This window comes from Nicotiana tabacum, chromosome 11 (assembly GCF_000715075.1).
Source record: "Nicotiana tabacum cultivar K326 chromosome 11, ASM71507v2, whole genome shotgun sequence".
Taxonomy (NCBI): Eukaryota; Viridiplantae; Streptophyta; class Magnoliopsida; order Solanales; family Solanaceae; genus Nicotiana; species Nicotiana tabacum.
This window is the reverse complement of record NC_134090.1, coordinates 138,761,592-138,778,254: the sequence shown is the minus strand read 5'-3', so window position 1 is coordinate 138,778,254 and position 16,663 is coordinate 138,761,592. Positions and strand designations below refer to the sequence as shown.

Sequence of the window (16,663 nt, the reverse complement as noted above, 5' to 3'; positions counted from 1 at the left end):
CTATAGTGGAAGAACTTGGTTGGGCCTTGCTCGCATTCACACTCAAGATCTCGCATTTGCGAGAGTCAACTAAGTTGACTATCCCTTGCTATCGCGACCTGTCCTTCGCCATCACGATGGCCAACCCGTAACCAACCAAAGGCGCAATCGCGACCTAGTACCATTAAGCACATTTTCACCAACTATTTTCAAATGAAATATTTACTCACATTATAAATTTATTTACTCATACTAGACATGTTATCACTTTCAAATTTTAAATTTAAACTTGACCGGAGAACGCGTTTAAACTTTATAGGTCTCAACCTAAATCATACCGGTAAGTCATAAATTATAATTCCAACCTATAGGAATAAAAATTTCACAAAACAAGAGGTTTTAGTTTAGGGTTTTAGGCCAGGAAGATGCTTAAGCTTGGAATTTAAAAGTAGTTTTTAGTTTCTAAAAAGGCTTTCTAATGCATTTTTCTTTTCTATACTTGCATCTCTTTTTTGGTAAGTACTTAATAGTCGACTGCAAATGAAGGGGAAAAAAAACTTAGTCGATTGCAAATGTTCTAGATCTTTCTGGATTTTTATGCCTTCATCTTCCCGTCATTTCTACATAACATCTTCAATCTGTTGTTCCTCCATCTTCGTCCCTTATCTTCCGTCTGCATAAACCCACCAAAAACCCTATCATATATGTTAAAATCGAAAGGTACCCATTAATTTTCTCCGTCGCTGTATAGCTGGGACAAATTCACAACTTCAGGTACAGAATCAACTCAATTTTTAGTACCCTCTACATTCTCTTTTTATTATTAACTGTCATTTTTTTCCTTTTTTTGGTGTTGTATGCAAGTGTCAGAATTAGTCCGTAAATGGGCAAAAGAATCATTTTTTAAAGTTTGGGAGTAATTATGACCCCGAATAGAATGATTTGGATACAGATAATTCATATGGTGGGTTCTAACTAATTTGGAATTGAGACTTAGTTGATTGATTTACTTTTATGGTGATTCCAGGGGAAATTTTGTGGGTTTTGGCTGATTAAGCTTTGTCTTTAGCTGATGGCTTTCCCATAAAACCTCCTCATAGAGCTATGGTAGTATCTAGTATGGCATAACTATTGTGAGTTTGTGCTAGAGCTAGGTTTAAAATCTGGATTCTGTAAAAGCCAAAACGGGATGTGATAAGTTCACTACCCTGTTTTGGTTGCCTTCAAGGGGCTATCTTGCTAAAGAAATTTTCCTTCCTAGGCAGATCACAGATGAGTTTTCATGGGTTTTTTTTCCAGTGTCCTGTAAACTAGTTTAACACAGCATTTTCTATCGAATCAGCATTCCCTTTTTAATGTCTTTGGTGTTTATTTGCATCTTTTAGTCGGTTCGACTTTCACGTTTACACTTCTATGTCCTAGTTCCACATGCTTTGATGTTTTCAGAGTTGAAAAGTGAACAAGGATTAATATTATTAGTTTATGACGTATGACTGTAAATCAAACTGGTTGTCCAATCTAATTTTGTATTATAGAAAGAAAAAAAAAGGTAGTTTTTTCACCCTTTTATATAATCTAATAGAGTTGGTGTAAAAGGATGACTCCCAAATGTTGTCCTGGGAATATGTAAATATAATTTTGTACTTTAGAAAAAAGAAGAAGAGGTAGTTTGTCCACTATTTAGTTAATCTAATAGAGTTGGTGCAAGAGGATTGCTCCCAAGTGTTCTCATAGGTATATTTACACGCACCTGTTTATGCCAAACTAAACAATTTAACTTTTGGAGTCAAATATTAAAGTGAGAATATATATCACTTAATCATGGCGTAGTAATCAGTGTTGTCAAAGGCTCATTTAAGGCGCGCATAAGCCCTGAAGCTTAGAAAAGCTAAAGGAGGGCGTTTCGCCTCGCTTAAGCTGGGCTTCGGTATAAGGCAAGGCACTAAGACATGCGCCTCGTTGCCCATGAGTTTTATCGGGAATCAAGTGGCAGTAAACAACAAATTTAATCAGAAAATAAATGTTTAGCTGTAAAGAAAAACATTATAAATGAATTTGTTACTTTGTTCTTGAATTACATATATATTTTATTTTCTCCCGTAGTTGCGCTTTTTTCCCCACATGTGGGATTTCACTGAGTTTTTTCTGTTGTTGTTGTTGTAGTTGCGCCTTTTTTTTTTTTTACTAAATCCACACTTTGTGGTTTAAAACCCTAATAGACCTATAATGCTTTTTAGAGCTTTTTGCCTTTGATAACACTGGTAGTAATAAAAGCTTATATGCAAGACACATGTTGCATCAATTAGTTTGGTGTAAACATCGTGTGTGGTTAAGTTTTCTTTCTGTGTTTTCCAGTTATGTTCTTTTATATGCTTTCTGATATTGCTTACTGTGATTGATCTTAGATTGCTCTCTAATTTCCTTTCTTGCAGTCTTTGACTTATGTTCTTAAAGTAAGATTAGGCCGTGAAGCAGTATCAGATGCTTCTTCTAGGGCTGGTTTTAAGAATATATGAGCTTTTCTCTTTTCAATCTCAAAGGTTGTGAGCAAGTATGACTTAATTTTATTCAGCGTTCGCAAAGTAGCAACTTTGAATTAGTTTATGATCTTTACCTAAAACTAAAGTCTAGACAATTCTCTGGCAAGTTCAAACTTCTTATGGCTGTTTGAGTTTGAACCAATTCGAAACGTCTGCTTTTGGTTGGTCTATGTTCTAAGCGAGTTCTTTTCTTCTTCTCCTTAGGAAAGAGGCGCAAGAGATAAAGTAACTAACAATGTTTGGAGTAGTGTTCCCAAACCGAAGCTTCCCTATGGATATCTCCACCTTTGCTCAAATTGACACCACCCATTGGGTTCTGGACATGAACACCTTTGTTGGTAAGTTCCAACACACTCAATCAAAGACAGTTTATGCTTTTTCACCAGCCTGACAGTTCTAACGTGACGCGTGCAGGGGAAGCATACGATTCAATTCGTGAAGTCTGCATATTCCTCATCAACAACTTCACACTGCCACCAGACAAGGCCCTCGCTGTGTATATCCAATCCCCTGGCTCACCTTTCCTCTTTTGTGGTGCAGTCACGTTGACGCGACCCTCTGCCGTGCTGTCACTCCCTTGGCCAGAGCCCGGTGGCCAACTGCAGCTCACTGCCGATGCAACTCCAGTCTCTGCCAAGATAGGTGTCTCAGTTGAGGACCTTGCAACACTTCCCTCCCTTGATGTCACCGCAGAGAAGAAAATCGAGAGGTTGGCACTGAAAGTTGGTGAAAACTTGTTCAATTTTATGCAGTCGTTTTGTGGGGTGGATGGCAGTAAGCTGGTGGTGCCTATGGATATATTGGATCGTTGGTTCAAGAAATTCCAGGAACGAGCAAAGCGAGATCCAGAATATTTGAAGGGCTTCGCGTTGTAGTTCGGCTCAGAAGTATATTTCATGTTTGAAGGTTCCACATGAGAATTTACTGAGTTGATTGTTGTAGGATTGTGATATGTTATTTTCAGTATTTGGTTAACTTTGGGCGGCAACCACTGTCTAATGTTGGTTCTTGGAAAAGTGAGTCAATCTTTTAGCATTTGAGTTACATTTGAAGGGTGTAATGCAGTTTCTTCTCTTTGTTGTACTGATTATGTTCAGAAAGTTTTCCCGTAAATTGAGTTCCAAAGGGAAGAGAAAGAAAAAGAGCAGCAAGGAGGTGGAACGTCGGAAATTTGGGAAAATCCTTTTTTCTAATGAAGTGTACTCACTCTGTTCCATTTTATGTTGCACTAGGAGCAGGGATATTATCTTCTTTATTATCTGTTCCAAAACAAATAATACATTATGATATTTGAAAATAACTTAATTCTATATATCTCATTTTATCTTTAATGATATGCTTTTATAACCACAAAAAACTCATGACTAAGATTATAAATTTACCAACAAAAACAAAAAATAAAAATCTTCGTTGGCCTATTCACACCACTAAATTTTCTCTTGCAACTTTATGACAATACTAATTTCGGGATAAAATTTGAGATTGTAATTGATAAAATTTGAGATTGTAATTTATTCTATGTTGGGTCTGAGTATTAACTAATAACGATACACATTTTGTCCTAAATATTATACCAAAATGGTAGTATTAGGTGTCCCATGTGGAATTGTGATAGCTAAGCTCATGTGGCAGAGTTAAAAATTTTATTAAGGGGATCAAATATAAAAAGGTAAACCCGCGAATAAGCCAAGGATGTCAATATGTAGTTGTGTGTGTATATCAGAAAATACTTATCTAGTTATGCAGTGTTATTTTTTAATGAAGAAGAGTCGGTTAACACCCTTTGAATACAGACGGTTCCGCCACTACGCCGATCTATAAGATATTCTTATCTATCCTACCATTGAACCTGATGACTCCTCAGTATATTCAAGTCCAGTTTCTTCGTTTCATTTTTAATTTTTTCAGATTCAAAATTAAATTATTGGCAAACAGTTGAGAGAATAATAATAGTTCTCAAATTCAAAACTTGTGAGCTCCTATTTCAGATTTTCAATTTACCTTTTAGTTCTCACTTCTCACTTAGTGATTTAGTCACACTGCAAGAGCACTTTCTATTTTGTCAGTGCTTGAAACAATTTTATCTTTTATATTATTCTAATCTCTCTAATCTTTAGAGTCAATAATTTTGTATGAACTTAATCACTTGTTGTTGTTATTCTTCGATTTACTCTAATTGGATTAGGTTGATTTTTAAGTATTTTTTGAAGGGCATTTTTAAGTTTCGTTGAAAGCATAACTAGTTATTTCCATTTATGAAGTCTTTGTCGAAATTACATATACTTTGTTGGTAGAATTTGCAAAATTTCTCATCGCCTAATCAAACTACTTTAACAAATTATCTCTTAGTGTCTATTTGTGAAAAGTAGTTTCATTTTTAGTAAGTAAAACTGAACTCACTTTATGGGTGTATATAGGTTGGGTTGGTTCGGATTTTTCAATTACTAAACCAAACCAATAGTGTCAGGTTTTTAAATCTATAAACCAAACCAAACCAATAAAGTCGGGGTTTTCAATCTCGGTTTTTCTCGGATTTTTTGATTTTTTTCGGATTTTCGGGGTTTTTTCCCCGATAAAGCCTTCATAGCACAAACTATGTAACTTGTCCTACAAATATTTCTTTAGTCCTAGTAGAATACAACTATATAATGTATTTTCCAAGAAAATAACACAATAATATGAGATGAGTCATAGCATTGTACTAAAATATTAAAAAACAAAGATAATAAAATCGCATAAAGAAAATATTACTACTTAATACGCCATAATAAAACTTAACATACTCTGAAAATACTATATAGGTCATGTTAAAATAAATATAGCTAATAAGTACTATTAGTTCATAACTTAGCACTAAAGAAAAAGATAAACTAGGTTATGCATTTTCATTATAAACCAATACAAAAAAAAAAAAAAAAAAAAAGATGTCTTACACTATTGTAATTCCTAGTGTTCAATTGAATTTCCTTTATTAACATTAAAGGTGTTAACCGAACGGGCTGGTCCGGGCTGGACATGAAAAATAGCCCGTCCGATTATTGTTCTGGGCTGGTTAGTGGGTTGGGGTTCTGGGCTGGTAGTGGGCTGGGATTTTCCGGATTTTGGTGGGCTCGTCCGATTTCGGGCTTAACGGGTCCGGACCGGGTTGGATTATTTTTTTTTAGTATATTTTGTTTTTCTTATTCAATGTTATTGATACTTAAGTGTTTGCAAACTTTTACGGCTTAGAATGAAGTTTAAAGTTTTAAATATGAAATTTGAATTTTAAAATTTTAAAATTTAAATTTGAAAGTAAGTTGCTACAAAAAATTATTTAATAAGACCAATAGGCAATATGTAAGGATCAAATTTTGAAGGCTTTCGTTTTATATTTTTATTGAATAAATAATACTTCAAATTAATTTGCAAGTTTTATTTTGATTTTTTTTAAAAAATTTTGAACTTGCAAATTAAAAGTTTACAACAATTATAAAAAATAAGAAAGAGTACATCACATGATTTGCATCATTTTTGTAACTTCATCCATGTCAACATGAGGTTATTGGTTTCCGGCATTGCTTGAATCGGAACTATAAACCATTATATCTCCAATTTCTTGGTCCTCCGCTTCATCTACCTCTTCACGCCCTTAATTTAACCCTTCTGATATTATCCAATCTCTGAAGCACACTAGAATTTTCAAAGCGTTGATGTCAATAACTGACGGGTATCTCCTAGTTGCTGCTTTGCTTGGCTACATGTGCTTTCTGATGCGACTGTTGAAATCGGCACATTTAGCACGCCTCGAGCCATGGTTGAAAGAACAGGAAAATGATTTGATTTGCTCCTCCACCAATCCAGCGATAGAAATTCCTTTGTGTGGGTCTTTGGTGACTTTTGCAAGTAGAATTGAAGTTCATCAATATTCCTGCTACTGGTTTGTTGATGCTCTCCTAGTGTAGACCAAATCAAATAATCTTCAACACCATCATTATCCTCCAAAGCACCGGTCCCAGATGTTGAAATTGAACTTGATGGAATATTTGTATCTACAGCAGCAGAAGCATCAACAGTGTTAGCATAATAATTATATAAAGATCGTAAATGTTTGTGTAGATCAGAAATACAAGTTTCAATATTATGGATTTCAATTGGTCCAATATCCAAATAAACATATAAAGCAGTGATTAATTGACGACAAGTGGCCATTTTGATAAAAGGGTTTAAAATAGCACCAATTAGGTAAATAGTGAAATTGGGTAAAGATATTTTTTAAATTTATCTAGCATAGATTCAACAACAAAAGCATTTTACAACATGAAATGCTTCTTCTTCAAATTAAGGAGTAAAAGAGAAATTTTAGCAATATGAACTAAACCATTTGCAATAGTAACTCCAGAAAACTCAAGTGAGCGACATAAAATTTTACAACATCTTCAATGAAATCCTAAGTTCTAGATTTTAACAATTTGTGGTTCTAGATGTTAACAATTGGTTAGGATCAGTACAATGAGAATTAGAAACTTCAGTTATAGGCATTTCATATTTATAACAACATCTTAAGTATAAATAAGTATAATTCCACCTAGTAACTTGTGACAACCCGGCCGGTCGTCTTAAGAATTTATGCCCTGATCCCCTATTAACTGCTTTTCCCAAGTTTATTTATTCTAATTTGATTTGCCGGGATGTTTGGTTTTGAGTTTCGGAGAGTTTTGGGACACTTAGTCCCTAAATGAGTGCTTAAGTGTTGGAGAGTTGACTGTAGTCGGAACAGTATGAAGACGGTCTCGAAATGGAAATCTGATGGTTCTGTTAGCTCCGTTGGGTGATTTTGGGCTTAGGGGTGTGTTCGGATTGAGTTTTGGAGGTCCGTAGTTAATTTAGGCTTGAAATGCCGAAAGTTAAATTTTTGAAGTTTCCGGTTCGATAGCGAGATTTTGATCCGAGGGTCAAAATGAAATTCCAGAAGTTGGAGTATCTCTGTAGTGTTGAATGTGACATGTGTGCAAAATTTCAGGTCATTCAGACGAGGTTTGATAGACTTTTTGATCAAGAGCGTATTTTTAGAGTTTTTAGAATTCTTAGGCTTGAATCTGATGAGAAATAGGTGTTTTGATGTTGTTTTGTGCGTTCCGAAGGTTGGAACAAGTTTGAATGAGGTTATAGGATATGTTGGTATGTTTGGTTGAGGTCCCGGGGGCCTCGGATGAGTTTCGGGTGGTTAACCGGACCATTTCTTGATGTTTGAAGTTGCAGAAAAACTGTTGGTGTGTTGCAGACCAGTTGTTCTTCGCGTTCGCGACTGGCTATCGCGTTTGTGAGCACGTGATTTTTGTTTCACACGACAATCACTCCAAAAAGAAATAAAAAAAAACAAATATAATTGGCCCTGCTGTACAATTTCGGATTTCTGTACGGCACCTTGTGGATTTATTTGTGATTTTGGCCCATTCTTATTTATTTACTTTATTAAAATAAAATTTAAAAAATATATATGTGTCCTGCGTAATTCAAACCGTAATTCGGTCGTTAAATAGAAAATCGTGAATAGGCATTTTCGTCCGTGATTTTATTTGGTTTGACTTTACCGGTTTTGAAATATTTTAGTATGTGTGCAAATAATTGTATTTGAGTGTGTATTTAATTTTAATTTGATTTTTTTTGGCTTAGCTTTGTTTTAAAATAAATAAGAAGAAAAAAAAAAAAAAAAAAAAAAAAAGAAAAAGAAAAGACCCCTTCCGGACTTGGGCCAATTTTAACAAAATTGGCCCAAACAAACAGCCCAAGACCCAGGCCTGCCCAGCCCAGGTCACCTGATGTCCAGGACGTCCAAACGACGTCGTTTGAGTCGTGCCTGATCTGGGCCGTTGATCTCAGAGTGATCAACGGCCAAGATCAATCCCCATAACCCATCAACAAACCCGACCCATTTACACCCGGACCGACCCCAACCCCTTACCCTTGAAACGACGTCGTTCCCTGTTAGCCGAAGGATCCTGGCCCTTCATCTCGTCTCATCCAACGGCCAGGATCCACTTGCCCACTAACTATATAAGCGCATAACACTACCCTGCCCCCCCCCTATCCAAACCCCAGCCTTCGTCGTCTTCACCACAACACCTAAAACCCTAGCCGCCTCTGCATACTTCCGCCATGAAAGCCGGCGGCATGGATGCCGGTGACCTTCCCTTGAACACCATAGGACCCCCAGGCCATCCTGAACCCAAATCTACCAACCCCATGTTTCGAATCACCCCCAGGTCCTCGAATCTTCATTCGAAGATTCGAGTCAAAACTCGATCTGACCCAACCAACCCCAGTTTTGTACCAGATACTCCCCAGACCCCCCTCGTGACCGAACCATACTTGGTTTGGTCCGAATCTAACCAGGGAAACATGAATCCCGGATCTGAGTTTTGGAACTTTGTAGTTCCTCGTCACTAGTTCATACCCGTTCGAGCCCAAAGAAATTAAGGTCCAAGGGACCTTAATCGAAGTGTTTCTCATCTGAGAAACACTTCGATTAAAGTCCGTTCAGCCTTAAGAAAGTCTGTCCAAGTCCGGTTCAAGGTTTCCGATTTTTCAAGATTTGAGGTGAGTCTGCCTTCTTCCCTTATTTGTTTGGTCCATGTGAGGGATTAGATGTCTGTTCATGTTTTGTGTCAATTTGTGTTTTGAATTTTTATCAACCTTTGTTCGTCCACTCTGTTTGAACATCTGTGTTTGTCTGAATCCTTCTCCTCCTATTCTGATACGGCATGCGTATTGGTTGTATTCCAATTTGTACTAACTAACTGATTCCTCGGATGCACCATTCTATTTTAATCAGTATAAGTCGAGTCATGTATCCCATACTTCTGAATGTTTGATTTTCGGCTACGATTGTGTACGATAATGCTAATATAGTCGAGTCGACATGTGTCGTCAATTAATTTCAACTGTCTGAGCATAGTAAATCGATTTGCTTCTGTTGAACATTTGTTGAAATCAATTCAGAATCAGTTTCGTTTACCTATAGCTGTTGATTTGGACCAGTCAATGTAAAAAGGGATTGTTTATGTTTAAATCCTGAATTGGAAGGCATGTGCACTCGTGCACAGCATGTGCATTGGTGCACCTCATGTGCCTTGTGCACAGCCTGTTTTTCTGCATTAAGAAGCTTTTAAGTTTTAAACAATCTGACAGCATATGCTGTCAGATATATTTTACTGCCCATACTTGCTTTTAGATAATAAAGCAAAAAAGTTAAAGCCTGCTAAGGGAATGTCATGGGATTAATACTTAAATAGTTGAGTGGAAACTGAAAAGTAATGGGCACATGGGAGGGGTATCTGATTAATCTAACAGGCTGTAAAAGTTTTGATGTGGAGGCTTATAAAAGGGGAGGATCTGAGATTAGGACAGGGGGATTAGAGAAAAAACACACACACACTGTGAGGAGTTTTGAAAGAGAGAGTTGATAGAGATACACAGAAAAAGCATACAGAGATAGAGAGAGACAATGAGAGGGAACATCTGAAAGTTTCAAATTCTGAAAACAGAAACTGGAAAAGTTTTCTCTTTGATAAACCAAATAGATTTCAAATTGAGGACTGATATTAGAACTTGAAAAGAAAGGAGATAGGGAAAGAGATATCACAAAAATCAGGAATTGTCTTCTCCCTACTGTTTGTCGATTCTCATTTTGTTCAAACTGTCCAAGTTAGTCCTGTTTTCCTTCAAGTGTCAGTTAAGTCTATTGTTTGGATTTGTTTGTTGGCTTCCCCTGGAATTGGATTGCTTGATTCTCTGACTCCATTACTACTGGGAATTTGTCTCATTCTGCCTCTCCTCCATTGGCTTTATTGGCCTCTTGCACTGGGATTTCTGTTCTATTTGGCACCTGCTGTTACTGCTGTTGTTTGGTATCGCTTCTATTGCCCTACTGACCCCTTGCTTCTCCTGTTGTATCCAATATCCAGGTACATACTAAGACTCGCATTTGATGTAACAATGAAAGCATGAATCAAAAGATTTGAAGGAGTTATAATCACCTGTTGTATTGCTTACGAATTGCCTTTTTTAATGTTGTTAAGATATGCGGTTTCTTGGTCTGTTAGCCTAATAGAGACACATTAGTAAGGTTGTACTTAATTAAAGTTTATGCCCATCTGGAGCTGTGACATTTTATTCGTTTGGTAGTACATAAGATGTAAATACAATCTATGAAATGTGCAGCCATTTTAATACAATTGCTAACTCAAAATCGCCATTTCAGCATGTTTTGAATATGTAGGGGCAAATGATTGTTTAAGATTTAGCTAAAGACAATACAGTTTCAAACTCTTGAGTTTCAGTTTGCGTGAAGCAGTTTATAGGATGAGTAAAATACCATTAGTCGCATTTCTTAACAAGCAATCTTAATTAATCTTGTCTGAATAAGTTAAAGTTAAGGAGCTCTTGTAACAGTCATAGCATTTCATCAATCCCATATACGTTTCTTTTATCAAGTTCAAAGCATGTTTACATGAGGTACAATGTTTCTTCATCCCGTAAATAATTAATTGGATGATTAGCTAAAAATCTGGATTTGGGCCAAACACATAGTAAAAATAGCACGCATCTTTTCTTCTATTTTTTTAAGAGATAAACACATTAGAAATGTAATCGCTTTAGGATGTTCCTTCTAAAAAATGAGACGAGCCTCGCCAAATGAGATGAAAATCGCGGGGTCCTCAATAAATAACCTTGATAATTATCTAGAATTCAGGATAGGCCATTTAATAAATTTCATGGCCTTCCACAAATAATAACGCACTAGACCCCCTTAGGCGCCCTTAATAAATTACACTGTTAAACTTGGGTGCACATTGATGTGACCCGAATCCAAATCTCGACGGAGTCGAAATGTGTTAACAACTACGGGCGCATTGACTGTGACGTGGTTTGAGGTGCATTTTCACGACGTTGCAATTCTATAAAATAAATGATAATAATAAAAGCGGTTTAAACTTAATAAAAGCACATAAGTCACAACCTGTATTTAAATCAGATACTTAGCCATTATAACAATTTAAGCGACCGTGCTAGAACCACGGGATTCGAGGATGCCTAACACCTTCCCTCGGGTCAACAGAATTCCTTACTTAGAATTTCTGGTTCGCAGACTTCATTTGGAAAAGTCGAAAATTTCCTCGATTTGGGATTCAAGATAAACCGGTGACTTGGGACACCAAAAACCAAACCTTTCCCAAGTGGCGACTCTGAATTAAATAAATAATCCCATTTTGAATATTGTCACTTAAATTGGAAAAACTCCACCCGCGCATCTTACCCTTCGGGGCGGGGCGCGCAAAAAGGAGGTGTGACAGCTCTGGCGACTCCGCTGGGGAAAAGTGGACCCAGAACCACTGGTTCAGGGTTCAAGAATTCGAGCTTAGGATAATTGTTATATTTGGCTTTATTATCTGATCTTTATTACATGTTTTTGCATAATGTGCTAAATGCTGTCTTTTACCGCTTTGATATTATCTGAACTGTATATAAACTGTGCCGAAACCCTTCTCTTCTTACCTCCGGGGAGAAGCTCGCTGGTCGAGACTCCCTATTCTGTTAATGTCAATACCTAAAATAAGAAAGAGGACGGACGAGTTACAAAGCCGGACGATCTCGCGGGTCCCCGGTACGTAGCCCCTCCTCGACTCGAGTTGGTCCGCTCGGGTACACAGTCTAGAACAAATACCAAGGTTTAAACCTAGTATAACGAAACTTCATGCCGGATCCCTAGTAGGAACGTTTATTTGCATTATGTTTGACTTAGGGGGCTCAACACAGGGGTTGGGTCCGTCTAGGACAGGCAACCTGAATTGAAAAGACCACCCTGCTGCATCCTATTTGTTTTGTGCATTTATTTGCTTCGGTTCCGCATGCTGACCGGTTTCTAAAAAAAAGAGGAAAATAGCAACGTGGAAGGATAATTACTTATTTTGGAAAAATAAAACCAATGTTCAAGTATTGTCAAAACCTCACCGGAATTGTTCTAAAAAAAAAGAAAAAGAAAGAATAAAAACAAAATTTGTCTTCTTAGTTTGAATTATTAAAAAAGGGGGGTATATATATAAAAAAAAAAATTCTTTCACTTTCAGAATCAAAAGAAAAAGAAATGGTATTTATTTTAAAAGTAATGGAAAACTCATAATTCAAAAAAAAAATTTCTTTCTTTTGTAGTACCCTTTTTATAAATTCAGACTGATAGTCCAAATATTGCAAAAATTATTTTTTCTTTAGTCTTTATCTTTCTTCAAAAATAATAAAAAATACTTATTTCTGATTTTTAGGTTTATTTAATTTTCTCTATTCACGGTATGCCCCGAACTACGCCGGTTTGATTCTCACCGGATGTGAGATACGTAGGCAACCCTCGTCGGGTTCAACCCCCATTTTGCTAAAATAGCCAAAATCAAAAAATATATGTTTCAAATTTTTAAAGAGTCATAAATAAGTCAGGTGATGCTGTTTTGACATGAATAGCCGAATGGTCCCGAAAGGGGACGCCGGAAGGCTGACTTTGCATAAATAGCCACTTTTGGGTTTTGCTTAGCATTTTTAGACCCACACAGCCTTAAAATCTTCGTCCCCGAAGTGCTTAAAGGCCGTGTTCAAAGCTTGGTCCCCTCTGTAAAATATTTTGAGTCAGTCATTTTTGTTAAAATCACCTTAATAAATGTGCAGGATGAGCACGATGCAAAATGAACATTTTTCAATAATGACCAAAATCCCTATCAAGTTACGGCTATGGTGGAATGATCTAGGTGTTGAAGGGCAAAATGAGGTTAAGAAAAATCTGAAAGGTCTTGTGGGTCTGTTGGAAATCCAGCCTCGGGGAGATATCATAAGAGCTTTGGTTACCTATTGGGACCCGGCGCACAATGTTTTCCATTTCCCTGATTTTGAGCTCACCCCAACTTTGGAAGAAATGGCCGGATACATCGGGAATACTGAACTTCCATTGAGGGAAAAATACTTGGTCGCCCCAAGAGTCGTCACAGTACATCGGTTCCTGGATTCATTGAAAATACCTAGAACAGTCCACAACCCGGATCTAGCAGCCGGATTCTGTACTCCAGACTTCATATATGATAGATACGGTCACGAGGGGGGATTCAATAATCCAATCAACAAACTGTGCAGCAAAGGAGTTCGTCAGAAGTGGGACGAGCACAGACGGGTGGCGTTCATGATAACGTTTCTGGGTCTTCTGGTATTTCCCAGGAAAGATGGAAACGTTGATTTGAAGATATCTGGGGTCGTCGGCACTTTACTCACGCAAAGCAACAGTACTCTCGCGCCTATGGTGGTATCCGACATCTTTCGAGCTCTCACAGCTTGTAAAGCTGGGGGAAATTTCTTCGAAGGTTGTAACTTGCTTTTGCAGATATGGATGACCGAGCACCTTTGCCATCATTCCGAGATTTTGAGCCATGGTTCCCCGGAAAAGACCCGCATAGGAGAATCTTACGCGAGAGCCAAAGAGATCAGTTTGCCCGAAGGAGTCCTGGCTTGGACCACGTTCTTTCAAGCTCTTACTGCCATCCAAATACAATGGAAGTTGGGATGGTTGCCCGTTGATGAGGTCTTATATATGTCAGCGGCTAAAACTCATTTCTTGTTGATGGGGCTTAAGAGCATTCAACCTTACGCACCCGGCCGAGTTTTAAGACAGTTCGGAAAATGCCAGACAGTACCTCATGAGGAAGATCTAAGCACCCAAGCAATTGAGATAAGTCCTAACGGGCAGTTCCCAGAAGCAAAGATTCGCCAAATCTGGAATGAGGGTCAATATTTGAAATCAGATACTTGCGTGCGGGATCAAGCCAAAGGAGAAACGGCGCCAGGTTACCTTGCATGGTACAGAAGGGAACTCGAGCATGAAAGGCCAGCTAAGAGACCCCACATCCGGAATTTTACCGAATCATCACAAAAGCAGTGGGATTGGTTAACAAAAGAAAGAGGCTATTGCACCGAAATCAGCAGGTTAAAGCAACAAGTGGAAAACTTGAAATATGAACACAACGTGCAGGTTGCTACCGATCTGGGAGAGCGGAACAGGTTGATCCAAGAAAATGAAATGCTCAGAGCCCAGATCAAACAGATAAGGTTGGATGCAGATAGACAACCAAGGCGTCGATCGGACGAGCAGCTGATAAAAGGGCTAAAAGGGGAAATCAGGGAGTGGCGAGATGGTTTGGAGAAATCTGAAAACATCATAGCAGAGCTCAAAGCACAGTGGGATACAAGAACGGATAAGCATCGCAGGTACCTGAATCGATTGGAAAGCGACCATGAGAAGACTGTTGCTGAAATAAAGAGAGAGATGGCTGCACTTGAGAGCAAAGCAGTTAATCAGGCCAAGGATTTCCAAATTGAGAGCAGATACTGGTACGACTCAATAGCCCGGATGAAGTTGGAAGTACGACGACTGAAACATCAGCATGTACAAGATGCTCAAGTTTTCAAGATATGCAGCGATCAGACAAAACGCCTGCTCATAGAGAAGAAGCAAACCAGAGATAGGATCAAGGCCATTGCCCATGCCATCACCAGACGATGCCTACGATGTGAGAACATGTCCAGCGCTACCGTCCTCTCGGCAGTAATGGGTTATGTCAAGCAGACTATGCACGAGCTAGATCAACTTGAGAGGGATCTCACGCCTAGGACCGCGGCGAGGCCGAACGACGCCCCGCGGAAACCAATTTTTAAAACCATAATGCATTCATAGGTCAAATCTGTATCTTAGCATCTTCTGCCTGTCCTTCATCAGGGTGATTTTTAGTCTATTTTTGAGTCTAGGTTTATTTTCAAAGTTTGCTCTTTCTTTCGCAAAATGTAGTTTGTAACAGACTGCTTCAATAATAAAGAGTTTGCTTCTTTCACGCTCATTCGTGTTTTCGAACTACGTAATGATCTGATTCACGTGAGTATCGTGATACGTAGGCAATCCTCATCGGATCCGATCGCATTTTATTTTGCTACAAAAAAAAATATATAAAAGAAAAATAAATGAAAATAAAAAAAAGAAAATAAAAAAAAAAGAAAAAGGGGGGAATAAGAGGAAAATACCGGAATGACGCATGCTCTCGCAGCAGACATATAGTAATCCACTTAACTGTATAGGTGCATCATGCCCAACGTGAGATTAACTATCTGTTATTTGCTACAAATTAACCGTGCGCTTGTCATTGAGCACATTTCCAGGGTTTTTGAAAAGACGGTTGGTTTGGTGAAAGTCTGGCCTCGCACTCATACTTCACGAGGTCAAAGAGAGGTGTTCAACTACCTATTGTTAGGACCAGAAACAGTACTCACACCTACTTCACCAGGTCAAAAGGAAGTGTGGAAATGTCTTCGGAAATTCCATTGCAAACAGTCCCCGTCTCTGAGGAGAGCTCAATCTCAGCCGTCCTCACGCCTGAATCCGCAACTGCAGAAGAAAATAGAATCCTACGGCTCCGCATGTTGGAAATGCTGGATGATTGGAACAACGGGAAAGAGCCGCCAAGTGTCGTCCCCGGATTCCCTGAATTATTCTCCAGGTCAGGTGGGACTTCTGATGTCCCCGTAAATTACCCTGCTACCCCATTCGGGTATCCAGCCAACTCCGTTTTCTCCGCCGGATCACCTTCTGAGCCTCATCCCCGAATGTCGGCCACCGATGCAAGCATGAATATCTTTACTGCATCGCCTTGCCCAGCTACGGCACAGCCTGCCACATACAAGCCAAGCTTTGACTCATCCTCTTTTACATTCCAAGCACCATCGTTCTCAATGGAACCAACCAGGTTCGCTACCAACAATAATCCTCTACCGCCTCAGTGCGAACTCGCACCGGGACAGGAACAGAACCCCAGGATTGCAGAACAAAATGAGATTGCTAAGAGAATGAGAAGCCTTGAACAAAGTTTGAAGAATATGCAAGGTTTGAGCGGGCAAAAGAGCGTCTCTTACACTGACCTGTGCATGTTCCCTCACGTGCACCTGCCGACGGGTTTCAAGACCCCCAAGTTCGAGAAATACGATGGGCACGGTGACCCCATTGCACATCTTAAAAAATACTGCAACCAATTGCGGGGAGCCGGCGGAAAGGAAGAACTGCTAATGGCATATTTTGGGGAAAGCTTAGT

General features: G+C 38.6%; 1 protein-coding gene across 2 annotated transcripts; it reads left to right on the top strand.

Annotated features, from left to right (window-relative positions):
* Positions 1 to 462: 462 nt before the first annotated feature.
* LOC107827032 (protein OPI10 homolog) lies at positions 463 to 3,847 on the top strand. Of its 2 annotated transcripts, XM_016654088.2 has the most exons (4): positions 463 to 753; positions 2,412 to 2,519; positions 2,724 to 2,857; positions 2,934 to 3,847. In XM_016654088.2, the coding sequence occupies exons 3-4, from the start codon at positions 2,755 to 2,757 to the stop codon at positions 3,392 to 3,394; spliced, it is 564 nt and encodes a 187-aa protein (XP_016509574.1). In that variant the 5' UTR covers positions 463 to 753; positions 2,412 to 2,519; positions 2,724 to 2,754; the 3' UTR covers positions 3,395 to 3,847. The 2 variants fall into 2 exon arrangements, with proteins under 2 accessions (XP_016509574.1, XP_016509573.1); XM_016654087.2 differs by lacking the exon at positions 2,412 to 2,519 and having other exon boundaries at positions 470 to 753.
* The last annotated feature ends 12,816 nt before the right edge of the window (positions 3,848 to 16,663 follow it).

Excerpts from the sequence above, each read along its gene's own strand:
- LOC107827032 (XM_016654088.2), top strand. The coding sequence starts at position 2,755 with ATGTTTGGAGTAGTGTTCCCAAACCGAAGCTTCCCTATGGATATCTCC. Across the intron at positions 2,858-2,933 it reads GGACATGAACACCTTTGTTG|GGGAAGCATACGATTCAATT; the intron begins GTAAGTTCCAAC and ends TGACGCGTGCAG.